At 35.7% G+C, this 27,650-nt stretch overlaps 1 protein-coding gene across 1 annotated transcript in view; it reads right to left on the bottom strand.

The window, feature by feature from the left end:
* LOC150097985 (apoptotic protease-activating factor 1-like) overlaps positions 1–27,650 on the bottom strand; it is a 313,888-nt gene that overhangs the window by 201,313 nt on the left and 84,925 nt on the right. Inside the window, exon 5 of the mRNA XM_090406652.1 lies at positions 23,210–23,339. Coding sequence (XP_090262778.1) covers positions 23,210–23,339 — 130 coding nt within the window. The remainder of the gene's footprint in view (positions 1–23,209; positions 23,340–27,650) is intronic.

The raw sequence follows: 27,650 nt of genomic DNA, 5'->3' as shown, positions 1-27,650 counted from the left end.
AAACGCTGTATCGATTCTGAGGGAGAGCATATTGATTGAAATAAATGATTTGAATAATTATAATTGGCCTGTTTTTTATTTTCTATTAAAAGTTTGGTTTCTTTTTGGACAGAGGGTGTATGATTGCTTCCATTCACTGGAATAATTACCAGCTAAGTATAAAAAAATTGTAAAAATAATACAGGACAAGTGTTAGCTGAGCACGTCAAGTATAAATGGAGAGATGCCATAAGTGTCCAAGTTATTTAATAAATTTCTGGTCTTTTTGCTGAAAAACTACAGGACGCATACAGTACTCAGCTTCTTGTAGAAATAGGAGGCAATTTGCCTTGGCTATCTATGCAGGATTTAGAAGAAAAGACTGATGCTAGGAGATTAAGTTTATCTTTGGGTGCTGTAAGATTGGTGAATTCAGGATGACAGAAAGGTGGAAATGCAGGTGAGCAGAAGTTATGTCCAATGGCTATAGCATGGGACCGGAAAACAAGACTTTTTTTATGGACAGGAAACAAGTTTTCTGCTACAGGCCTTTATGAAATCATATTTATATCTACTGATGTTGTTTTGATGCTATTTTGCATTTGTTGTGTGCTTTGGCACAGGCTGAGTACAAAGGGAATGTCAGCTACCTGCAGTAGGTTGAATTTTTCTTCTTCTTTTTTTTCTTGAACTGCCTCTGTGCCTCCATTATCGCCCGACTCGATACCCTGGTGTCATCTACAAATCATAAGTGAAATGATTCGCATTAAACGATAATTATTCAGCAGGTCTTTCAGTGTTCAGTAATATATGATATAAAATTTGAAGTGCTGAAACTACTTCTACTTTACACCTTCTGTTGAACCAGGACTTGGAAAGGTCAATGAAAATGTAAATTGGGTACTGAAGGTGGACAGTAGTGGTGTAGCTGCAATTTGGGTTTCTGTCAAGAGTAAGATATGCAGTCCGGATAAGGAAGCGATGGTGGAAGTAATTTATGTTTGCATTAACACCACGGGCTTTAGTAATGAGAAAGTATAAGTGAGTTTTCATTGTATAGATTCTGGCATCATTTGTATGTTGCGACTGGTCAGTTTTTTTGGAGGAATTAGTTTTTTAGGGAGTTTTGTTTTTGTCACAGTGCCAATGTTTGTATGATTCATCATGAGTTCATTTGTGTTAGATGGAAGTGTGGGGACATGAAGTGGGAGGAGACAAACTCTTGGCCAAGACACCCATACAGAGGGCAACTGGTCTCCTTACAATAAGAAGATAATAATAAGGTAACCTTGACAGTGCCTCGCACATACCACTAAGATTCCTTCTACAGGCATAACCTGGTAGCATATATGGCAGCAGGATTATGCAGCAGTTAACTGGGATGCCTCCTGACAAGTTGGAGCCTGTGCATTATCTGGCCTGCAACACTGCTGTTTTTACCAATGTATCCTTGTCCACACTGTGAAAGGGGGCAGGACAGAAACTAAAACACTTGCCATGAAACAAAAAATGGAATTTGCCAGTTCAGACCTGCAATAAGCCAGAGCACTTTTTATGGAAACAGGACACACCATGTGAAGGCAGGGTTGACTTGATAGGGAGAGGCTGTATATTGTGCATTGTATGCCCATTAGAATCCCAAATCTGCAGCTCACTTTCACTTGAAAAGCCTTGATTTTGGGGCTATGCATCCTAGAAAGGATTTATACCCAGGTCTTTCCAAATGAAAGGTACTGAATAAGCTACAGCTATGGCAGTACAGAATACAATTTGGTAAAAAAAGTTCCACACTTTTTTTATGTTGCTCCCACCCATGAAAGGTTATTTGCAAACCTATAATACATTTTTTGTAGCAAGGATAGACTAAGGATTTTTTTTTCTATTTTTGTTAATTTTATATATTTATTTGTATTTTTTAATTTATTTTTTATATAGTCCAGAAATCATTCTCTAGAGACCACACATAAGGAGCTTTTCAAATTACTTCAGGCCTCCAATAAGCAGGGCAGTGGTCTCATACCAGACAATGAAATTCATCTCTTATCTAAAGACGATTAAACATCCATGCCCATGGCAGGATTTGAACATGCAGCCTGTTGGTTGGAGACTGGGTATGCTAACTACTTGGCCAACCAAGCTGGCAACCTGCCACCCAATTCTCATTCATTTGGAATCCAGGTGAACACCAAGAAACAGCTGCACGATATAAAGATGAGAATTCCAATGAGTTAATAACCCAGTCAGTTCTACTTTATTTACTGGTATATGGAAGTTTACTTGCATTTCTCTCTTTAACCACTATATAGTGATCAAAAATGCTATAGGTAGTACACTTTAAAAATTAAGGATACTGTAAGAGATTGATTTATTTATGCAATGTACAGAAATTAGATTATTTATTTTATTTTTTAAATAGGTGATGTGTTGAAGTTATTTATGGAATTTTGACATTGTGCTGTTTATTAAAGTTACGTGTGTGTGTGTGTGTGTGGTGTGTGTGTGGTGTGTGTGATGAACTGATATCTTTGAAAAATTACAAATTTTTTGCTCATTTCGTTTGATGTTTACAATAGTATTTCAATTACAAAAAAGTGTATTTAGAGAAAATATAAAAAAACATCATAAACAAACATGATTTGTGGAAAAAAATTATGGTTATTCTTTGTGGTTAAAAAACAATTCTTATAATAAAGTAGTATTATCATGACCTTAAATTCAATTTATTTATAAATTGAATTTAAGGCCACTCTTCTGGCGGTCTCCACTCAGCACTCTGGCGCTTTGTTTCGGGCTCATACTCAAAACACCATGTTTCGTCACCAGTAACGATCGTTTCAAGGAAATTTGAGTCCTTACAAGCGGTTTTAATGAGGTCCTTGCAGTGTTCAATTCGATACATTTTTTGGTCGTCAGTTAAATTATGGGGAACAAATTGCAAATTCAATTTACGAAGGCCCAAACTCTCGGTCAAAATGTTGTGCACAGTTGATTTTGGAATCCCCAATTCATTTCAATCAATCTCAAGATCGATTTCGGGTTTTCTTTGATGAAATCATGCACTTTTTGGATGTTAACTTCGCTCAGTCCAGTTTTTGGATGGCCCGGCTTTTCATCATCCTCAAGCGTCTCACGACCACTTTGAAATCACTTAAACCATTCGTAAACTTGAGTATGGGATAAGCATTCATCACCGTATGCTTTTTGAAGCATTTGATGCATTTCGGTAAAACGTTTACCAAGTTTAACACAAAAGTCAATTGCAGCTCTTTGTTTGAAACTCATTTTCCGACCATTTGTCAAAACACACCATCACTCTTGGCACTATAACTCGGCTTCTAATGAAACAAATGTCATAAACAGTTGACACAACACTAATGGAGGTTGCCGCTTTCGACAACAAAAAGATACAACAGGTGGTGCCACTAGTTTCTTCTATTTTTGAAAAGTTCGGTTTCTTTTTGGACAGAGGGTGTATGATTCTGCCACTGATATCAACCATTAACTTCCCTAATCTTTCTGAGAACCTTCATATCTGTGGCTTCCAGCCTTTTGTCAAGTGTATTATTTCTAACACACCTATCAGATCCATAAGTTAAAATTGGTTTGAACACTGTCTTGTTCAAACCAATAACTATCACACAGATAGTTTAGTGTTTTGACAACATTCACTTATTCAATATTAATTTATTCAGTTGATTTCCTACCATACCAGCTTTGTTGATTCTGTTGTCTATTTCCATATTTAATTTGCCACCTTCAGTAAAAAGTGTGCCTAAATAGCTGAAATGTTTTAATAGTTCTATAGGTTCTCCATTCAGGATGAAGTTGAGGTTTTCAATGTTTCTGCCTATTTTCAGTCTTTTCTTTTTATTGCAAATTTTCATACTAAATTTATTACAATGATTATTCAATTTACTCAGGAAATCTTGCCAAGTTGTACTGGATTTATTTAGGTAAACAGATGAGATAAAGACAAAGACAACGAATTTAGATATCAAGTTTAATAATATTTTCCTTCATAATGTGATTCATATAGATAATAAATAATAGTGGGGATAGTGAGCATCCATGTCTCACATGTCAGTTAACATCAAATCATCTTCCTCTAACTCCTTCAATTCTAAAAGCTAACTTACAACTCAAATATAGACCAAGTATTGCTTGATAATGTCCCATTTACACCATACTTGTAGTGTTTTGAACAGCTTTCCTGTTGACACCTTATAATATATCTTTTCCAGCTCTACAAAATTTAAATACAGATCCTTTTTGTATTCCTATGATTTGTCTTCAAGAGAAAATCTGATCCTGATAACCTCTGTTTGGCCTGAATCCAGCTTGTTCTTCACCAAGCTTTCCTTGCACACTTTTTCTTAGGTGTTTCTCAAGTATACTTGACAAGTATAATCTTACCTGAAACAGTCAGAAGGGAAATATGTCTGTAATTCTGATATTCGGTTTAATTTTCCTTTTTTATAGATGGATATGATGAGAGTTTTACTCCAATCATCCTGAATTCAGCTATCTAAATAGGTCTTCTGAATTATGCAGTACAACCACTGTGAAACTTTTATATCTCCACATTTTTATGGGCAATTTCAATTATGGTAATATAGACTGGAATGAAGAGACAGTGTCTGGAAACAAACAGAAGTTTTGAGTTTTTGAGGGACAACTATCTTAAGCAGTAGCACATAACAGATGCTGAAGTGTCACATCTTCCTCCAGTTGGATAAAATGATCATGAAGTGATCACCTGAGTGGTGGCCAGCCATATCAGGACTTTTGTGAGAAAGGGTTATATGTGAAACTATAAGGAGGTTGATTATGACAAACTCAGGAGGTGATGTTTAGGGATATCATGGAATGAGGAACTGAATGGGATGGAAATCACTACTACTTGGTCCCTATTCAGGAACTATCTGGCAGAGGCAATTACTGAGTATATACCAAAGGTCAGGTGATTAAATAAGGCAGGATTAAAAATTGGATGATTGACAAAGCTTCTGTATACAAGTTGTTATCAATTTCTCAAACAGGCCTATAGTTTGATATCCCCATTCTACCACCACATTTATGCAATGCCATTATCTTACCCTCCTTTCATTCTCTGGGAACCTGTTCGATTGCAAGACTTTCAATAAACAGCAAAGTTAATGGCACAGTCAGTTCCATAGCTCATTCCTTTAAAACTTATGAAATTCCATCTAGTCATGCTGCGTTTATGACATGTGGCTTACTCAAAATTGAAGATACCAAGAAGTTATATTCTTGGTTTATTCCTTTATCCAAGTGTAAGCAAACAAAGTTTGCATGTGAAGTCACTGCACAACCAGACTACTTGTATATAGAAGCTAATTACTTCACATCACTTGCCTTAGTATCCCATAATGCAAAGCACATATCCTTACAGACATGTATAATGCTATGCATTATGAGAAGGGTCAGTACCCAGACTGGCTTCGACATTTATTGAGATCTCATCAGTGGGAGCCAGACCCAGAGGTGATACTAAGGTTGAAGTAATGCAGAATCTATACAAAATTAATAAAGGAAAAAACTCACGACCAAAGATTATTTAATAGTATAATTTTCGCCTGTGTGTCACAGGCATCTTCAGTACATTAAGCTCAAATTAAACAATAACTGACAATTCCAAAATTTCTATCTAATGGTTATAAGAATTGCTTCATTAAAAGAACTTTGAGTAGTTTTAATGTCTTTCTCTTCAAACACAGAAGAAATAACGTGCATTCCTATCCCTTATGTACAAGGCATCAGTGAACGTATAGCAAAAGTTTTAAAACCACTGAATATTTTTGTTGCCTTTCGACCGTTTAGAAAAATCTCCACCTTTCTCACTTCTCCTTAGGATAAGCTTCCACATCTTAATCATCCAGGTGTCTACCAGATTCCGTGCTCTTGTGGATTATCTTATTTCAGACAAACAGGAAGATCTGCCTCTATTCAGCTAGAAGAACACCAATCTTATATTGATTACTTTAAACCTAAAAAGTCTGGACTTGCAGAACATGCCATCTTCACTAGACACAGAGTTCATTGGAGAAAGACAAGAGTTCTTCACAAAAGTCAGTTTCTCATGGAACGCAATCCCTTTATAAAGAAACATGTGAAACTCTACTTCATTCTCCTAACTTAAACAGATCCGATGGCTTACGTCTATCCCCTTTATGGGAGATAGTACTTTACAAATCAGCTAATCCTAACTTTTTATTGTATTGATTTTTTTTTTTTTTTTTTAAGGAAATTAATTGACCTTTTTAGTTATCTTACACCAGCTATTTAGGTGGTGCTTTTTGGAATTGTCAGTTATTGTTTAATTTGAGCTTAATGTACTGAAGATGCTTGTGACACACAGGTGAAAATTATACTATTAAATAATCTTTGTACGCGAGTTTTTTCTGTTATTAATTCTTTATCGATATGTCTACTCACGGTATACCTCTTTTAAAACTTAGTAATGCAGAAGCCATATTTTCATATACGAGTAGCCAAAAGGTGTCACACCTTATTATTAAATTACTCTGGATTAGAGATAGTTGTTGGAAGTTCTTGGTATCTTTAATTTATAGTATAACCAAGTGGAAAAACTTCCAACAGTAGATTATGGGATTGCAGTGGAGAACACTGATATGTAGAAGTAAGGATGTTATGGTTTCACTGTAAAAGGCTTTGATCAGGCCACATATTGATTACTGAGCATTGAGACAACTGACTAAGTCAGTTTCTGGTCTCTGGAATGTAGAGTATGAGGACAGATTGAGAGAATGCAAACTGCAGAGCCTAGTAGACAGATCAAGACATATAGGTTGGTAAGGGGAAATTACCAGATTAACGTGGATGAGAGTTTTCATAGAATGTCTGGAGATAAGGGGAGAACAAGAGGTCATCCCAGGTGCTGTACAAGGAGGATGTGAGCAAGAGGCTGAGGAGTAGACTTTTTGCATGAAGAGTTGTGGGTTACTGAAAGTGTGGTAAGTTCAGAGACAGCGAATGCATTTAAGTCAAGGCACGATGTACTGTGTATGAGAATTGGACCTCCTACAATGAGTCTCTTGACTGCATGGAGGTATGATAATAATATGTCAGCATTTTGGGTTGAATACCATCTATTCCAGCTACATTTCCACATTTCAGGTTTTTGATAGCTTGGCTTTCTCCATGTCAAGTATTGATATGTATTCCTGATTGCATTCCTTTTGACTTTTCCTACTACTGTATTGTCATTGCTTGTTTCATTTAGCAATCTTTCAAAGTAATTCTCCATGCTTCTAGAATATCATTATCTTCAGTTTTCATGTCACCATGTTCATCTCTGATTCCTTTTATAGTACTTTTTCCTCCATTTCTAAGCTCTTTCAAATAGCCTCCAAAGTATTTTGCAACTTTCCTTATAATTTTCCATGTTCTTACCAGTCTTCTCATGACTTCACTTTCTTATATTCTTTATTATATTCTCTAAGAGCACAAGCTGAGCTACTTGCCACGAACTTCAATAAGCTTTCTTCTTTTCCTTCGCTGCCTCTTTAACTTCCTGAGTTTCTTAGTCTACATGGAGTTTGTATGTTTCTATCCTTGCAGATAATCTTATCATATGACTCTCTGGTTGAATCAATCAATGTTTAATTCAAAGTTTGCCAATGAATCTCCAAGGTTTGGTTCTCGCTTTCAAACTCTTTCAGTTTTTCCTGAATAATGTTTGTATATTTTAGTCTACAGTTCACATCTGAAAGCTGCTCAAGTTTGATTTGTTTTTAAAACTTTCTTATACACTTTTATTTTCAATATGAAAGTCAAGTTTATCCTGCTCAAAACTAAATGCCATCACTTCCAGTTTCGAATCCTCTGTATACTCTTGTCCCGATCCAGTGGGGGAAGCATCACTATCGACAATACCATTATCAATGACACTTTTCTTACTTTTTGCATTTTCTCTCCATGTGAATTTGTGCATATTTTTATGATGGAACATGATGTTAGTAATAACACCATGTTCCCATATAACTCATTGGCCTGAACAGAAATCCAGCAGATACCTACCATTATTGTTAGCTTTGCTCTTATCTCCAAATTGTCTCAAAACATTTCTATATATCTAATAATCATTTCCAACTCTGCTGTTTTGATTGCCAACAAGGACTAAGTTTTCCTTTTTCATTGCATCAGCTGTCTTTTCTAACGCCTTGAAAAATTTCTTCTTTCTTAATAGAATCTTCTGTGGAACAACAGGTACAAATAAGTTTCATTGTCAGTTCCCCATGCTGATGTTTGCCCACATCACTCTATTTGATATTACCTATCATTCAAGATTATTATCATCATATTTAGTATCGAATACTATAGCTACTCTTTCTTTTCCTTGATGGTTATTGCGTGAATATAACATTTTGTATCCGTTGCTTATAAAGATCTGATCTGTTCTTGTCTTCTTCGTTTTAGTCACACCTATTATACTGATCTGCACTTATCCAATTCTTCTGCTAGTTACATTTCATTTCCATTAATGCTCCTTATATTGATAGTACCAATCTTGAGCTTTGTTTATGTTGAGTTGGGACATGTTCTGGGATTTGGTCTTTATCCGTGTGTTGAGGCTTGCTGTGAAGAATTCATTTTGGAGGATTAATGGAATATTATCAGCACTGAGAAAGGATTAAAACTAATTTTAATGCTTCCAAAATTTTGTCTCAGTCACAGAGACATCTTCAGGATTACAAAAAACGTTTTGTAACAACAAACACAAATACAGTACAATGATAAGTAAAACAAGTGAGTGAAACTAAAGTCCTATCTAGGTGGTGCACTCTCTATGGGCGTTTGCAGGTGGCCTAGAATGTAAAGAGGGATCTATGATAATTAATGTTTCCCAAATTTTGGGAAGTTTTATGCAATCGTATTTGTTTAAATTAGGTTGATTCCTAAGTGCAGATGCAGATTCAAAAAACAGTCTTTTTTTTTAATTTACTATGGTGGAGCATGGTGGTTTTTTCCAGGAGATCCTGTGGGTTGTATCCAAAACATGGTCTGCAAGGCCAGATTGACCATAATTGTGATTGCAGATGTATGATTGTGTTCTTCTAACCAGATGATTGCTGATCAATGAACTAAACTTTCTACAAACATGCAGATTTTCTTATATGTCCATATAATATGGATTTGTCTTAAGATAAAAATTTGATCTCAACAACCCCTTTTGGCCTAAATCGAGCTCGTTCCTTTCTTTTTTTATCTTCTACAGTTTCTCATTGCCACTTCTGAAGTACACTTTCATGTATCTTACTTGGAAGACTAAGTAGGAAAATTCTTCTATAATTTTCACAAGCTGCATTGAAGTGCTTCAATTATAATTATACATTTCGCTTATAGATGGCACCCTAGGACTATTGGTTACTGTTGTATAATCTGTTTGTGTGTTGTATTATGCAACCAATGTATAGTTTTCACCAGAACAGACACTCTTCATGGAATTGGGTATGCCAGAGCCCTGCTAGCTAGCAAATTTCAGGGGTTCTCTGCAGGGTTCGATGTAAAATTTATTCCAACATGCATCGAACTTGGGCTGGAGTCCCACAAGGTTCTGTCTTAAGCCAAACTTCTATTTCTCATCTATATGAACAATATCCATCCTCACATAACAAATCACAGAAAAATAGCATGCTATGCAGATGATATAGCACACAAGCAGTAGTCCTCAACAATCTGAAAAAGTCCTAAATAGTTCAATAAAAGGATTAGAAAGATTGGCAAAGGAACTTAAATTACAGATAAACCCAGAAAAAACAAAACTGAGCATCTTCTCCACTGATAGAAAAAATAGACGACACATTTTCAACCCCTAAATCAAAATATATAATACCAAAATAGAAAAAACAGTCTCCAAAATACTTAGGCCTAAGCCTAGATAGTGAACTGAGATTTACAACTCATATTACAAATATACCTAATAAAGCTCTTAAAAAGCTGAATATCATCAAAAGGTTTTGTGGAACAAAGTGGGGTGCAAAACCGAAGACAAACAAAAACTACATATACTGCACTCATACGACGCACTATGGAATATGCCTCATCAATCTGGGCTCCATCTTCTACTAGCTCAAAAGTAAACTTGACACAGTACAGCAAGAGCAGCAAAAATTATTATAGGTGCAGTCTCATCCACAAATAATTTAAAAGCTCAACAAAAGTGTGGACTTCACATGTTAGAAGACAGAAGAAAATTCTCCACAGTTAAATTCACTAACAACAGGATCACATCTCACTCAAGACTTTCGATGCCTGGACAAGAAAATCTAGACTAAAGAGATCATCCACTCTACAATACGATCATCATTATTATTATTATTATGGGCGACTCCAGGAAGTCCTTAGACTCATCGAGGGAGGCCCTAAACATCATGTCCACACAACTATATGACATTCTCACAGTATCTATCATACCTTGCCTTGAACTCACTCACCGTCATAGCACCTACAACAGACTCTGGCAGCTTATTCCACTCATTTACCACTCTAAAAGTAAAGAACCCAGCTCTAACACCCACCAGTCCTGATCTCAAAAATACCCTCTGTATTCTATATGTTTCTATATGATTTAATCATATAGAAACCCTTTAGCAATTTGAATGTCTCAATCATATCTCCCCTTTTCTGCATATCAACTAATTTCTGCAATCCACAAATCTTCAACCTGTTCTCATAAGGTTCATTCCATAGACCTGCTATCATCGTAGTCGCTCGCCTCTGGATCCTCTCCACCTCCTCACCATCAAGAAGAAACCTAGGTGACCAAATCTGGGCACAGTAATCGAGATGAGGTCTTATCAAGGCTCGGTACAGAGGTACAATAACTAGCTTGTCTCTGCTCGTCAAGGTATTTTTCAACAACCAAGTGAGTTGATCAGCTGATTTAGCTACTTTTGCAATGTGCCCCCTAAACTTCATCTCCCTATCCACCAACACTCCCAAGTCCCTGGCCTCATCAATCTCCTGGAGTACAGTTCCACCAATGTGATATACTGCTGCTAATCTTTTCACCCCAAAATGCATAACCTTACATTTTGTCACATTAAATTGACATCCATTCTCCTTAGCCCAGAACTCCAATCTATCCAAGTCGTCCTGCAAGATTTTGACATCTTCTGCATTCTCTATCGCCCTACCCAACTTTGCATCATCAGCGAACAAATGAACTGTTCCTCTTAGATCCTTCCCTATATCGTTAATGAACAAATTAAACAGCAGTGGTCCAAGAACAGAACCCTGCGGCACGCCACTAGTCACAGGCTGTCTTTTGGACTCTACTTCTGAATAAACTACTCTATGATATCTCTCCATCAGCCACCCACCTATCCATCTCATCAACCCTATATTATTATTATTATTTGACACCTCCATGAAGTCCAAAGACTCATCGAGGGAGAGTGTGCCAACAGCACCTTTAGAAATCTAGGACCATCACTAGTTGCCTTCTTCAGCCTCATTTGCCCGTTGTTAGTGCCTGCATGCACATATCATAGTTTTATGTTCCCAGAAGATGACAATGTCTCACCAACCCTATATCCATTCCCATATGTTGTAGTTTACGGATTAGAATTCCATGTATCCTGTCAAATGCCTTTGCCAGGTCCAACAGTATCACTGTAAACCCATTACCTTTATCCAGTTCAGCCGTCACCTTGTTATAAAACTTGGGCAAGTTACTGAGGCATGATCTACCCTTCACAAAGCCATGCTGTCCCCCATACAGTATCTCATTTTCATCAATCCATTCCTGTATTTTTCCCTTGACTACTTTCTCCAAGACCTTGACAATGACTCCTGATATGCTGATCGGTTGGTAATTTGCAACAGTAGTCTTGGATCCTCCTTTATGCAGTGGAACTATTTTCCCCTCTTTCCACACCTTCCAGACTAAACCAGACCCGAGACTCAGATTAAACAATATGGTCAAGGGCACTGATAATTCTTTAGCCGCTTCACGCAAGACCCGTGCCGGTATACCATCCAATCCCACAGATGTATTCACATTAAGGTTCAGTAATAGACTATTCACCTCCATTTCATTCATCACAATTCCCATATAAACTAATGGTTCCTTCATTTTTTCAATGTCACCACCTGGATGATATACTTTTGCAAAGTGATCGCTCAGTAACTCCACTATAGACTGATTCAGTGACCTCCTTACCATCGTCTTCCTTAAAATCATTTTGCCGTGTACAGTTTTTTTCCTTGCTTGCAGCATATTGAAAGAACTGTTTGGGATTCTCTTTAGCTTGCATAGCTAGTTTCCTTTCATAATCCACTTTTGCTTTTTTTTACCACACTCGTTACCCTTCTGGCCTGCATTTTATACCGTTCGTGTGCCTGCAGGTCACCCCTTTCTTTAAATTCCCTCCACAGTTGTTTTTTTTTTGCAGCTCAAGCTTAATAGTGTTATTCATCCATTTAACCCCTACTTGTTTTACTATTCGGACCCTAGGTATACAATCAGCCATAACCTCCTGTAAATGCTCCTTGACCACTTCCCATGCTCTATCGACATCCAGCCCTTGCAGTTGTACATGCCATGGCACCGATCCAAGCAATCTCCTAAGCTTGTCATACTTGCCAGCACTGTAATTCCACATATACCCTGTCTTAATCGAAAATTCCACACCTTTAGCCACCTCCCAGGTTAAGACCTTATGATCACTCTCACCAATAGGTGGCAACATGGTCATATTCATTACAGTCAAATTCTGAAATGCTATTACCAGGTCAAGGACTCTCATACCCCTAGTATTTTCAATTATATGCTGCCTCAGACAGTTATCCCTTAATAATTGAATAAAATCCATTTCCTTCCTCACATGTGTCCTCTCCTCTTTCCAATCAATGTTACCATAGTTGAAATCCCCCATAATAATTACCCTCCTTCCACTCATTTCATCAATTTGTTTATGCATACTAACTCCACCATCTATTCCATCACCTGGTCTATAGCAGCACCCAACTGTATATTTTATTCTGTCAGTCTCAATCTCACACCAAATAGCCTCAAATGAGTTCTTTTCTATCCTGCGATACAACTTCAATTCTCCTTGGCTGCAGTTCATCAGCTATCATCAATAACATCAATAACAATCATGAAATTAGAAAACAAATCAACTTACAATGCCTGATCCATTGAAATAAGCAAAGAGCCATTCCTTTCCACTATTCAACCAAAAAACACAATTATAAACTTAAATCTCCTAGAGCCCTATTCAAAAAAGTATTCACAAGAAGAAAAGAAAAGGACTTGACACTATACTCGTATATCACTTAAATAATCTAAACCACGTCATTGCCAACACTGATGGATCATCTGATGAAGCATCAACCATGGAGATTCAGGGGTTTTTTCTAACTCTACCTGGAGGTGAGGAACTGCAAATCAAAACCACAGCTGGCAAAATAGCTTCAAACTTCATTTGTGAATTAACAGACATGTTAAATTGTGAATGATGATTTTATGATTATTAATACTTCATTCATGATTTAACATGAATTACAATTTCTGAGCTAAGTTTGCTCCTAAATAAATTGTAATTTAAACATTTACTGTTATTTGTTCAATGAAATAATAATTGTAAATTTTTTTTAGTTATTTTATCTTGTATAAATTATTAATATAACTTGTAAATGAATCCTAAGTGAACTATAATATATGTATTTTATTTGTTGTTATGGAAAGTGAAAGTATTTCTAACAGACTCTGCTAATGTGATTTGATTGGCTGCTGTCAGAAAACTAAGTTATTTCATGATAGCACGTGCCCTTAGCATTGAGAACTGTACAATGATCACTTGATAATTTGGTGGTTTGGGCAGGAAAAAGAGAGAGGATTTATGAGATAGAGGAAGAAGGAACCAGAAGGAAAATGGAGTGAGTGTAGATAGGCAGTGAGACTTGACCTAACCTGAGATCGAACATCGCAACAAAGATTTGGAAGCTTGTTCCGATTTTAATGAATCTTACTTGAAACTCATAATTATTTATAGTTTCCTGTCACCTTGTAAAGGAATTTACCTGAGTGAAAGGATAATAATATGATCGAGATCTATTGTAAGATAAGTTATTACGAGCAAGAAAATACATTTTCCAGTCTTAACAAATGAGTTATCGAACTCAGAGATACTATAAGTTTTGTGTTGCCTATAGTGGAAAATTATCGGGTGCCTAGAAGTGTTGTAAGAGTTTTCCATAATGTGCAAGCTGTGATGATCAAAACGGTAAGAATATATATTCTATTACTAACGTGTGATAGTGTTGCTTGTGTCTGGAGAACTTGGTCAAATTTCGTGTTGCTGGAGCCAGTTAGTCAAGCTTGAATGAGTGATATTATAAAACATTTCCTTGTGAAATTAATGTGAGAAACTTCATTGAAGAATTAGTTCGTGTTTGAATGTGTTATTTCACTACGTATATGTAAAATCAAGACTGAGCCTTTTAAGAACTATTTTAATCCTCTGATAAATATTGATGATGCTTGTTAAATGTTTCATAAATTGAAGTTTACGAATATTTCACTGAGACTAAAAAGAACTAACTTTTGAATGTTTTGCTGAATATTGATATTGTTTAAATTGAAACTAAGTTGAAATCCTAACAGATGTGAATTGTGAAAGTCATATATATAAGTTCTAGCAGTAAATGATGCACTCAGCTGAGTAGAATCTTAATACTTTATTGAAAATTCTGTATTTTCTAATTGTATTGATCTTAATGGAGTTCTTGTTTCTTATGTAAGAATAATTTTGTGAGAGAATTAAATATCTTGTTTAACTTGATTCTTGTGCTTGCCTAATTTCAGTTTCATTGCACCGCTAATTAAAATACGAATCTTCCAGGAAACCCTATATATAAGTAAGACAATTTCGGCCTGCAGTAAGTTCTCATAGCTGTAGTGCTAACTGGTACTTGATTCCCTCACAAAAATTGTGTGATTTCAAACATAGAGTGGCACAGTATAATAAAAATTTTCTTTATGTTTGAAAGTGGGGTCAAACAACAGCTAGCAAATATAAGGTTGGATGAAAGACAGACACAACACATACAAGCAGCTCTCAAGTTCTGTCTCTCTAAACTAGTAATAAACATTACAGAAGGAATAACCATCACAGTGACTCTAAATCTGCACTTGAAGCATTAAAAAATGGAAAAACAAAACTCACACAGGAAATTCATTAACAACTAACAACATTAAATTTGAAAAATAAGAACTGCATACTGCAATGGATACTAGCCCATGTAATATTGAAGGCAATGAAAGAGCAGATTGTCTAGCCAAAGAAGCAAGACATGTACCTCAAAAATTATACCCACTATCACTAACTGATGCTAACTCTGTCACCAAAATAAGATTGATAAAAGAAACACTCAAGAAGAAGAATGAAATCAGTGAAATTAATGAAAATAGAGAAATAACCACAATCATCACCAGCCTAAGGATGGAACATTTTAAAGGCATGAAAATTCAGCCAGATGTTAGTAGGAGCTATGAAGCATACAAGAACTGTCCAGGAGTTGAACTTACACCTGCATATCTATTCTTGTCCAGCAATTGCTGCTGCTCTACAGAAAATTGACAATAACCCTAGAGAAAAGCTCTACTCCATCAAAGTTCAACAGATTGCCAAACCAGTTCTATAGATCCACTGTCATATCTAGGAGCTCTTCAATGGACTGGATGACAACAACATCTATAGTTTTGTTTATGAAGAAAGTAAAATGGTACTTTCCTAGGACCAATGAGCTGTTATTTGCCTGTTGTTGTTATGCAAATGTTGTGGAGGAGTTTTGTCAGAAGTATCCTAACTCTGTTGTTCCTCAAAATTTGACAATTAGGAGATTAATCAAACACTTTCGGGAAAACTGGATGAGTTGCAGACAAACAGCAGCATTGAAGACCTTCCATTTTGACTGAGACTAAAATAACTGCAGTACACAATGTGTTGCAACATTCACCTTCAAACAGTCTTAGAAAGTTCTCTCCACAGACAGGTATGTCACATCATATACGAGTAGCAGTGATGGTGGACGGTAGATGGTGTTGGTGTAATTGCAGTTCGATGATTAATTGAGTGATTGAGACAGAGTTGTAGAGTAGGTGCCCTCCCTCGATGAGTCCTTGGACTCCATGGAGGTGTCAATAATAATAATAATAATATACTCCGAGAGAGGAGAGAGCTGATCTTTGGTGGAACGGATAAGGTAGTAAGTTTATGGTAGGGGCTTAAATGCTGTATGGAGGTTATACTTTTTTAACGACCTGGCTATTTTTTCTGATGTGCCACGGATGTAAGGTATGGTGATGGCATTTCTGAAGTTCTTCTGAAGAGAAGGTCGGGGAATGTGGAAGGAAGTGATTATTTTTTTTTAATTCTATAATCACTGTAGCCATTGGAAAGGAAGGTGCTGTGTATGTGTTTGAGTTCGGTTGAAAGGACGGTTTCACTGGAACAAAGATTGTGGGCTCTATTGGTCAGAGCAGTGGTTCCCAAAGTGGGCGATACTGCCCTCCGGTGGGCGGCAGGATTACTTAAGGGGCGCTAAGAGGCAAGCAGGCAGCAGGGGATGCTGAAGGTGTGCTGCAAAATGCTGAAATCTGCAATAATTAATTGCTGCTGTTTGATTATTATTATTATTATTGTTGTTGTTGTTTTCCAAGACACTTTTCGAGTTTTTTGTTGGTAATTTCTGAAGTGGCCCTTTTTTACCTTAATAGTATTAAGTATGTTATAATGTATTTTCCCATATTCTTATTTACTGAACAAAAATGTGAAGCTTTTAGCTATGTAAGTGTTGTGTCACAGATTGGCAAATTATAGGTTCTGTTATATTGTGAGGATATAAAGATAAAGATTATTATTTACAAAAACTGCTTTCAAATATGTATGTATGCTTATTTCCGCATGTTCCACAATAGAAATGGCAGATGCAGATATGTCAAAGAAGAAATGTCAGCAGTATAGCATTGAATACCTAAAATATGGATGCATACCAACACCAACAAACCAGCAGCTGCCAATGTGTGAAAGGGTCTTCTCTAATAAGGTCATGAAGCCTTCCGGAATAATTGAATATTCGAAGAGGGTACATCCTGACAAGGAAAGTAGATCAAGGATTTACTTTCGTTGGAAGTTCCAGATTAGGTAATAAATCCATTTTCCGATACTGATGTAGTGGGAGCCATGGAGGAAGAACTAATTGAGCTACAAAATGACTTTGAGCTGAAGCCAAAATTTAAGAAATCTTAAATTTCTTAGAGAAATTTTGCAGAAAGAGATCTCTGCTCTTTCTGCAAAGAAATTTCAAAGCAGAATAGAGAAACTACAAGAGTTTCATGCCGAATATAGAAACTACAAAAGTTTCGGCAGATCCAAACGTAAGCAAACCTTTCATGACAGGGGCAACTCGTAGTAAAAGTGGAGTAATACTGATCACTATCCTTAGTATTATGCTTGAATCCGCCGAAACTTTTATAGTTTCTATATTCCATATGAAACTCTTGTAGTTTCTCTATTCGGCTTTGAAATAATGTTGGATTCAATATCCACTTAATTTGAATAAGACTCCAGATAACTCAACGTGGAGATTTAAGACTCCTGCTAAGTGATATTAAACCCAGACATAGGAAAACTGGTATCACTCCATGAAGCCCATCCGTCACATTAAGGATTTTCAGAACATATTTTCAGTCAATAGCTGCTATTGAATAGCCTTATAACACAATGTTTTATTAGATTTTAATGTAAAGTTGCTATTAAAGTTAAATGTTTTTTTTTTGGATTTAAAATAAATTTAAATTATAAATTAATAATTTGTTTTTAAAATGTTATTACCGTTCCTTGTGGGTTGTGTGAATCGCTTTTCTGAATGTAGGGTGGGCTCAGGTAAGATAGGGGGGCACTGACGATGAGTTTATAGATTCGAGGGGACGGTGGCCTGAAAAAGTTTGGGAACCACTGGGTTAGAGTGTTAATAATGCCATATTGTTGAGAGGGATGGTGGTGAAAGAGTTTGTGAATGTATCTGCCTGTAGGAGTAGGTTTTCTATATACAGAGAAAGAAAGTTACTATTAGGAAGGTGTGTTACTAAGGTGTCTAGGAAGGGTAAACTGTTGTTATTTTCCTTTTTCATCGTAAACTGGATTCTTGGATGTAGGCTATTGAGGTGACTGAGGTTATGTTGGAGGTTTAATGGATTTTTTACAACACTCAAAAAGAATTAAAATAGAATTTAATACTTCCTACATTTTGTCCTAGTCAATAGGACATCTACGGGGATTATGAAAACAATTAATGTAACATGCACACAAAAACTTACAATACTAAGCCCAACCACGTGGGTGACACTAAAATCCTGTCTAGGTGGAGCGCCCTCTAAGGGCGGTAGTAGGTGGCCTGTAATGTAAGGTGGAACCTCTGGTGATGAGTGTTTCCCAAATCTTCAGAAGCTTAATGCACCGTATTTATTAAGATTTGGTTGGTTTCTGAGAGCTGCTGCTGCTTCTAAGAAAAGTCTCTCTTTCAGTAGCTCTCAGAAACCAACCAAATCTTAATAAATACGGTTGCATTAAGCTTCCGAAGATTTGGGAAATACTCATCACCAGAGGTCCCACCTTACATTCCAGGCCACCTACTACCGCCCTTAGAGGGCACTCCACCTAGACAGGACCTTAGTGTCACCCACGTGGTTGGGCTTAGTATTGTAAGTTTTTGTGTGCATGTTACATTAATTGTTTTCGTAATCCCCGTAGATGTCCTATTGACTAGGACAAAATGTAGGAAGTATTAAATTCTATTTTAATTCTTTTTGAGTGTTGTAAAAAATCCATTAAACCTCCAACATAATGTCCTCACAGCACTTAAGCCTCTACACAAGAGGTGACTGAGGAAGGAGTCTAATGTGTGTGGGCCATGAGACCAAATAGAGAACACATCATCTACATATCTTAGCCAGATAGAAGGTTTTAGAGGGGAAGATCCATGGCTCATTTTTCAAAATTTTTTTCATGTAAAAATTAGCAAGGGGGGGGTGAGAAGGGAACCCAAGGAAGTTCCCTCTATCTGTTTGTAGATTTTGTTCTTCCAAGAAAAATAACCAGAATTGATGGCAAAGGAAAAGAGCGCTAAGATATAAGAGCTCTTTTCCTTGATCCCCCTCTTGCCAATTTTTACATGAAAAAAATTTTGAAAAACGAGCCATAGACTCTTCTCCTCTAAAACTTTCTATCTGGCTAAGATATGTAGATGATGTGTTCTCTATTTGGCCTCATGGCCCACATACACATTAGGCTCCTTCCTCAGTCACCTCAATAGCCTACATCCAAGAATCCAGTTTACAATAGAAAAGGAAAATAACAATAGTTTACCCTTCTTAGATATATTAGTAACATGCCTTCCTAATGGTAACCTTTCTTTCTCTGTATATAGAAAACCTACTCATACAGGCAGATACATTCACAAGCTCTCCCACCAATACCCCTCTCAACAATATGGCATTATTAAAACTCTAACCAATAGAACCCACAATCCTTGTTCCAGTGAAATTGCCCTTTCAGCCGAACTCAAACATATGCACAGCACCTTCCTTTCCAATGGCTACAGTGATTATAGAATTAAAAAAATAATCAATTCCTTCCCCATATTCCCTGACCATCTCTTCAGAAGGACTTCAGAAATGCCATCACTATACCTTACATCCATGACATATCAGAAAAAATAGCCACGTTGTTAAAAAAAGTACAACTTCCATACAGCTTTTAAGCCCTACTGTAAACTTACTATCCTTATCTGTTCCCCCAAAGATCAGCTCCCTCCTCTCTCAGTGCCTGGAGTATATAGAGTACCTTGTTCTTGTAAGCTGGCTTACTTCGGACAGATAGGTAGATCAGCAACCATCCGGTTAGAAAAACCCAAGTCATACATATGCAATCACGATTATGGTCAATCTGGCCTTGCAGACCATGTTTTGGATACAAGTCACAGGATCTCCTGGAAAAAAAAAACCATCATGCTCCCCCATAGTAAATTTCAAAAAAGAAAGACTGTTTTTTGAATCTGCATCTGCACTCAGGAATCAACCTAATTTAAACAAATATGGTTGCATAAAACTTCCCAAAATTTGGGAAACATTAATTATCAGAGATCCATCCGGTTAGAAAAACCCAAGTCATACATATGCAATCACGATTATGGTCAATCTGGCCTTGCAGACCATGTTTTGGATACAAGTCACAGGATCTCCTGGAAAAAAAAAACCATCATGCTCCCCCATAGTAAATTTCAAAAAAGAAAGACTGTTTTTTGAATCTGCATCTGCACTCAGGAATCAACCTAATTTAAACAAATATGGTTGCATAAAACTTCCCAAAATTTGGGAAACATTAATTATCAGAGATCCCTCTTTACATCCTAGGCCACCTGCAAATGCCCACAGAGGATGCACCACCTAGATAGGACTTTAGTTTCACTCACTTGTTTTACTTATCATTGTATTGTATTTGTGTGTGTTGTTACAATTTTTTTTTTTTTTTTTTAAATCCCTGAAGATGTCTCTGTGACTGAGATGAAATATTGGAAGCATTGAAATTAGTTTTAATCCTTTCTCAGTGCTGATAATATTCCATTAAACCTCCAACATGGATTTGGCCTTTAGCTGACTTTTTTGCTATTCATCCTGGTTTCCTGATAAAAACAAAAGGATCCTTGTTTAACCAGATGATGCCCCAGGCGGCATGATCCGGTAACTGCCAATACCATCATGTTGTATCATCATACAAAAACATAATTACTTTTATTTCGATATATTGTAATTATAACTAAATGCCAATTTAAAATGTGAAATTAACAGATCTTTAAAAAATGTTTAATCAGTTGCTACTCCTATAAAGCAAGTAGCAAGTATCAGTTCCAGCTTTGTAGTTTGTTGCCCTTAACTCAAGCTCTGATAATTATTTTATTTTTTTTCTATCTTAGTATCCAATTATCTCAATCTTCTAAAACTACCAACACTAAAACTTTGTATACCTTCCCACCTCATGCATTATTAGACAGGTACATCACTGGTTCCATATGCTATATTATTCTTCCAGTTCTCACTCCTGTAATTATAATCTTCAATGATAACAATTTGAGAATAGTCATCCCTGAATTTGTCAAGATTTATTTAAGAAATTTTTCTGTTATTTTGTGACTATTTCAATTCTGTTCCTTTAAAATGAGTATTATATAATGAACTATTGTGAAGAAATAAATTGCTTCCAACAAATCAACACCACAGCCTATAATGTCTCATTGAGCACTTTCCCTCCCAAGGATAACACTAAATGACAGCTAATAAAGATTATTACAGTAGCTAAAATCAATTAAAAAAAAAAACACGAACAAACTAGCTTTCTATTAACTGCCAATCTGAGCACACAATTTCACAATCTGCATCAGTTTACATGTAAAAAATGATCATAAATTCTTAATACAATCAATACTTTTTTTGGCTAGTCAAGCATCTAAGGTATTTTAAGCATTCCTTTCAACATAACTAAATATCATGATATACATCAATTATTACTAAAGTCATAGAAACAAAAAAAATGTCACAAAAAAATGAATGTTTTAGCATCCCTTATGGTAAGCTAGTCAATTGTTCAATCATAACCTGATATTCTTTTATATGCAAAACTGCCTGAGTGAGAAATTTATAAGAGAAAGCTGAAACTTAATGCACCCCCCCCCCAACACACACACACTAAACAGTGTGAAACAGCAAAAAAGCATGGAGAGGATGTCAATCAGATTAAACAGTACAATGAACAACTTTATGACTAAAGAAAACATTTGTCATTAACATTTATTAGCAAATTAAAGTTGTTTATGGGAAAACTAGTGTACAGACATCAATATAATGTTCAACAATGGGCTGTAGATATCAACATTGAGAAACTCTCAACAAGCGTGATAGGTAGCACTAAAGAAGATCATGAAAAGTAATTGGTGTTACACCAATTTGATGAAATCATCAAATAGAAATTGACCCATTTTGCTGCGGACATGAGCAAATGAAACAGGTCAAGTATTTCACATGATTGGGTGCAGGTGATATCTAACTGACTGCAGACACCATTACATTGTGGTGTCTGCAGTCCCCAAGGCTAAATGAGAAAATGAAACAGCTGATATACTGTATGATGATATTACAGGGAAAAAGGCCAGATGTATCATTTTGAACATGAAAACAAGAGACAGTCAACAAAATACCATCACAAAGGTTCACTTCATATCAAGGTCATCAAAGAGGTTCAAAGCCACCACATTCTTGCTAGCAATGTCATGCTTGCTGCTTTCTGAGACATTAATGGCGTACTATAGTCAGAATTTGTGACAACTGGCATTTCCCTAAACTCTGAATTCTGTATTGAAATAATGAACAAAATACTTCAAACAGTTTGTACTGGCAAACAGCTTTCCTTCAACATGATAACGCACACCCTTGCAAAAATGACTGAACACATACATCACCTTCGGCCATCCATCAGAGGAGCTCCAGATTGCCAGTGTCATTTGACTTTCCCAACTTTTCCAAAAACTGAATGAAAATTTGAGAGATTTCTCCTTGTGGCAGATAAAGTCAAGAAAAAAGCAGAAATGTGCTCCTGTTAACATAATGATGCTCAATTCTCTTGTAAAAAGTCATAAAACTCATTAATGAAAAATATCGTATCAAAGGTGATATTAAGAAATATAATTGTATTGTATTTCTTAACATAATGAAATTATATTAAGAAATAATTGTGTGAAAGCATCTGTTTCTGTTTCCAAGAAAAATATACTCCTATTACCCAAGTTTTTTAAATAAATAAATAATAGAAGGCAATAGTTTTTAAGCACATGCTATACAGTACTGGTTTGTTCAATTCATTTTCTGATATGCAACAAATTCCATATATACTGTTGACCTTCACTCTAGTAACGTTTTAACACAATCTTCCTCCATATAATAAACTACTGAAAAGTCCTGATCCAAAGTAATTAGATGTAATGATATTCTGAAGGATATTCAGTACAGTAATCTATCTACTATAACAAATTATGACTGTGGTGCCATACATTTGCTACAGTGTAGGTCAACAGTATGTTATATATAGCATTCTATATGTAATACAATCAAGTCAATAAAGCTTACCCTAACTATCTTATCTTCTCCGACAGAGGCAATAACAAAATTATGTACAGGATGAAACACAGCACTCTTTACTGCCCCTATATGCAGTTTAATGTTCAGTAAATCATTAGCATGAACATTCGCCATGTTACTGGGAAGAAACATAAAATAATATATAAAAAATATTAATATTTTTAATTCTATACTCAATTATTAAATATAATTACTAAAATTTTTATTTAAATTTATTTTATTTGCTAAAAATAAGCTTATGTGTCCATATTTACAAAAATAGAACGAGGAATATGCTTTGTTGCTTTTTTTTCTTTTCCCAGCAAAACCAAACAAGTTATATATAGTGCTTGAATGGATGTAGAATTAATGAACTAATTTTTAGTATCCATTCCTTTAGTGTTTCATGGTGATCAGCATTCATTTCAGACAAATTATTGGAACTACAACTGTGTTAGAAATAATTACTTTAATTTCCCAACGTTTCGACCTTCATATTAAGGTCGTTATCTGGAGTATACACATATATACACAGAGACAAGCTATATTACATTTCACACAGTATGCCAAAGAGACAATGATTTGATCAACTGTTATTCTACAGGCCAGAACTCTAGTAAATAAATAAAAAAAAAAAAAAACTACATCAAAGCTATATTCTATTTATAACATTATCAGAGAACAAATTCATATAGATAGTTTTATTACAGCAAAAGTGGAATCCTAATTTAACATGATAGTTGTTACATTAGAGTTAAGATCCTGGATTACTTACAGTTCTATTTATAATTAACTCTTGGATGAAAAGGTTATGTGGATAGAATATGTATCTTCCATATTCTTGGGATTTTTTATGATTAAGGTGGTTGATAAGATGCCTTTCCAGTCAATTCTGTGTAGAGTATTCAGGGCATGATCAGAAAGGACTAATTTATCATAGTTATTAAATTTAATGTGTCATTTATGTTCCTTTTTTTTTTTTTTTTTTTTTTTTATATAGGATAGGAATAGGTAATATGGTATATAAAATCAAATTTGTTAATAGTCCTGGGGCCACAGCAAAGTTTAAGCCTTGATAAGTAGTGAGAGTTCACCATTGTTCAGGGTGTGGTTAGAGAGGTTGATCACATGACTGTTCACACTGAAATGTAATATAGCTTATCTCTCTGTGTGTGTGTGCGTGTGTGTGTACTCCAGATGATGATGACTTTAATATGAAGGTCAAAACATCAAGAAATTAAAGTAATTATTTCTAACATGGTCATAGTCTCCACAATTTCTCTGAAATGATTTAGACTTTTTTGATAATTTTGACTAATTTTTAGCCTTTTTGATAAATAGTTTGATTTGTCAAAAATTGTCAGAATTTTTGACAAATATTGAAGGAGGCCATACATTCTCTTAAACTCATTTAACTAGATGACTCAGCACTTCAACAGGCAAACTGTTCCTCTTATTAACAGCTCTTTTTGAAAAAAATATAGCTCTCACCCCTTTCTTAACTGCACACAAACTTGCTGCAGATGCCCCCCCCCCCCATTGTCCTCTCCCTACCTTCCATATAACAAAAAAAAATTTCACCAGTCGATAACCTATAACACCATTCAATAGTTCATCTACTCCTTCCTCCCCACCCCACTACCTAACTGACATCTAGCAAAGTCCACATGATCTTCATGTTATAACTTTTATTATTCTTCTTTGCACCTTTCCCACAGCCTCTTTATCCTAGGAGACTAAATCAGCACAAAGTAGTCCAGATGCAGTCGTATAAAGCATATGTACAGGATAAAAATGACTTCCTTATCCTTACATGTCAGTGTTCGTTTTAACATTGCAATTATCCTTGGAGTTTTATTTGTAGTTTTTGCAGTGTGACTTTTGAACTTCAGTTTCCTGTCCACCATAGTTTTAAGATTACTAGCCTCATGAGTTCTTGCAGCCTAATCTCAACAATATAAAATCTCATCGTGCCAATAAAATTGAATTAACAGCCTTTATCATTTACCATCATCTCTGATCCAGCTTATTCAATCAGTCTGTAAAAGCATGTGTATCAGTAGCATCCCTGATTGCCCTGCCAACCTTTCATCATCATCAAATAGCTGAACATCACCTGTCAGGTGATGTTCAGCTATTTGATCCCAATATCATTAATGTACAGACTGAACAGCACATGCCAAGGATTGATCAATTTAGTAGATTCATACCTCTCATGTACCACTTTCTGATAACCATCCATCAAAGTCAAAAGTCAAATGTGGTATCATATCAAATGCCTTAGCAAAATCCAACAGTATCAAGTATCCATTCCCTTTATCTTACTTAGTAGTAATATTATTATAAAATATGAGCAAACTGCTAAAATATAACCTCCTATTATAAACCCAAGCTATTCTTTGCAAAGTATGTCAACACATTTCCTATGTAAATGCTTATCAATGTCTCTAAAATCCTCACCACTACTCCAGAGATATTGATAGGCCAGATGATTTATTTAGCATCAGTTCTGTACCAATACCGCAACTATCATACATACATTTTTGACGCATATCATATGATATATTCTTGACTCATATGATATGGAGCCCCTCACTGTTGCATGCAATTATTGCATGTATTATTACTATTGGTACTTTCATGAATTTCTACCCTAAATGGAAACACATCATTTGACATCAGTAGTATAATCCCTCTACCCCCCACCCTTCTTCTATCTCTTCTGTCCTTCCTAAAAATACTATATCCATTACACTTGATAACTAATTTATCTATATAAAATGCATTAATTGTATATATTATTATTTCAATTACTACATCTGACTCTGATAGCCAGGTTTCACTAATGCAGAAACATATTCACCAAGACAACAAACTGCAGGGCCTCCATAGCTCAGTCAGTATAGATGAAGCTCTTTGGTCGGAACGACCTAGGTTCGATTCCCGTCCATGATGTGAGGAACCTTTACCTGATCTCTTTCGACTGAAAGTGAGTTAGCCAGTCTCATGTGGAAACAGAGGATTTTTTGTTCCTCAGAACACACACAAATCTACAGTCAAAAATACATACTTCAAATCCCTCACTGGAGGGTTCATATAGTCCTAAGGGATGGATGAAGAAAATTGGCACATGAAGACAACAACAAACTGTACCCCTTTGTTTCTGATGCTCTGCCATTTGTGCACAGACACAAGTTATCTCCTGGCATTTTCATATACTTACATCTACAGTCTTTATGGTCTCGTTAGGTGACTTTCTCTTTTCCATCAATACACACTAAAACCATCCTTTCTCCAAATTCAATAACCATGCTCAATGACATTCACTGTTCACTGTTCATGTTTGCATATCACAGCTGAACTTACATGGACACATTCTCAACCATTTCTCCCAGGATGATCTGGTTATCCTGACTCTCTGAATTAGATCTCAACCCAATAAATAATTTCCCCAGGCTCCTGATGCTAAATCTATTCAAGTGTAGGCCATTCCTCTTATACATGTCTTTTCTACAATCAAACTCACTCCACACATTCAAAAATTCATATCCATTTCTACTACAGAGCCTGTGCTTTGAATCATTTGCTGTCATAGCTCTTCTTAACTTAGCACCATTGTATCTTGTATTTGAAATCTTTCAATTCCGTGTAAAGTATCCACAGCATGATCAGAAAGGCCAAATTTACCATATTTATTGAATACAATGTGTTGTTTGTGTTCCTTTTCCTAGATGAGAATTGTGTGTGTCCAGTTTCATCAATACAAAGCAAGTTACAGGTATAATGTGTAATAGGATCCTGGGAGGAGTTGAATAAGCTCTTTAATTTTTCATAAAGTTTAGAAGTGGCATTAAGGTTACATTTGTGTAGTATTCAGGTTATTTTTTCTGATAGTCGTTTAATATATGGAATAACTACAGTTTTATTGTAATCTAGTTTACTTTTTAGGTGCAGTCTTGTGAAAAATTTCACTGATAGTATTTTAACTGTAGCCACTTTTTAGGAAAGTACTGCTGATAATTTTCAATTCATTCTCAAGCGCTTGCTATTGGAACAAATCTTTACAGCCCTGTTTTTAGTGTGTAAATGACACCTAGTTTTTTGTGTTCAGGTGGTGGTAAGAGTTTATGTGTATGTATTGAATGGTATGTATAAGCTTCTGATAAATAGTAAAAGATAAACTGCCTGAGGGAAGACATGACAAGTGTATACAGAAATGGAAGTGTGTTTTGACTTTCAATTTCAGTGGTAAATTGCATGTGTTTGTGTTATTAATTCAAGTGGATGAAGAGGATGTCTAGGTGTGGTACCAGATAATGAAACATTGTTAATGTAACCAAGCCAAACCTTGTGTTTTAAAGTAAAGGAATCAAGAGCACATTACTCAAAAACTTCCATATAAAAGTTGGCAATATGGGTCATTTTGCAAGTAAAAAGTACTTTGCCACAC

This window comes from Typopeltis vanoorti, chromosome 16 (genome assembly GCF_054136105.1).
Source record: "Typopeltis vanoorti isolate ZY-2024b chromosome 16, IOZ_Tvanoo_1.0, whole genome shotgun sequence".
NCBI lineage: Eukaryota > Metazoa > Arthropoda > Arachnida > Uropygi > Thelyphonidae > Typopeltis > Typopeltis vanoorti.
This window is presented reverse-complemented; position numbering and strand designations above follow the sequence as displayed.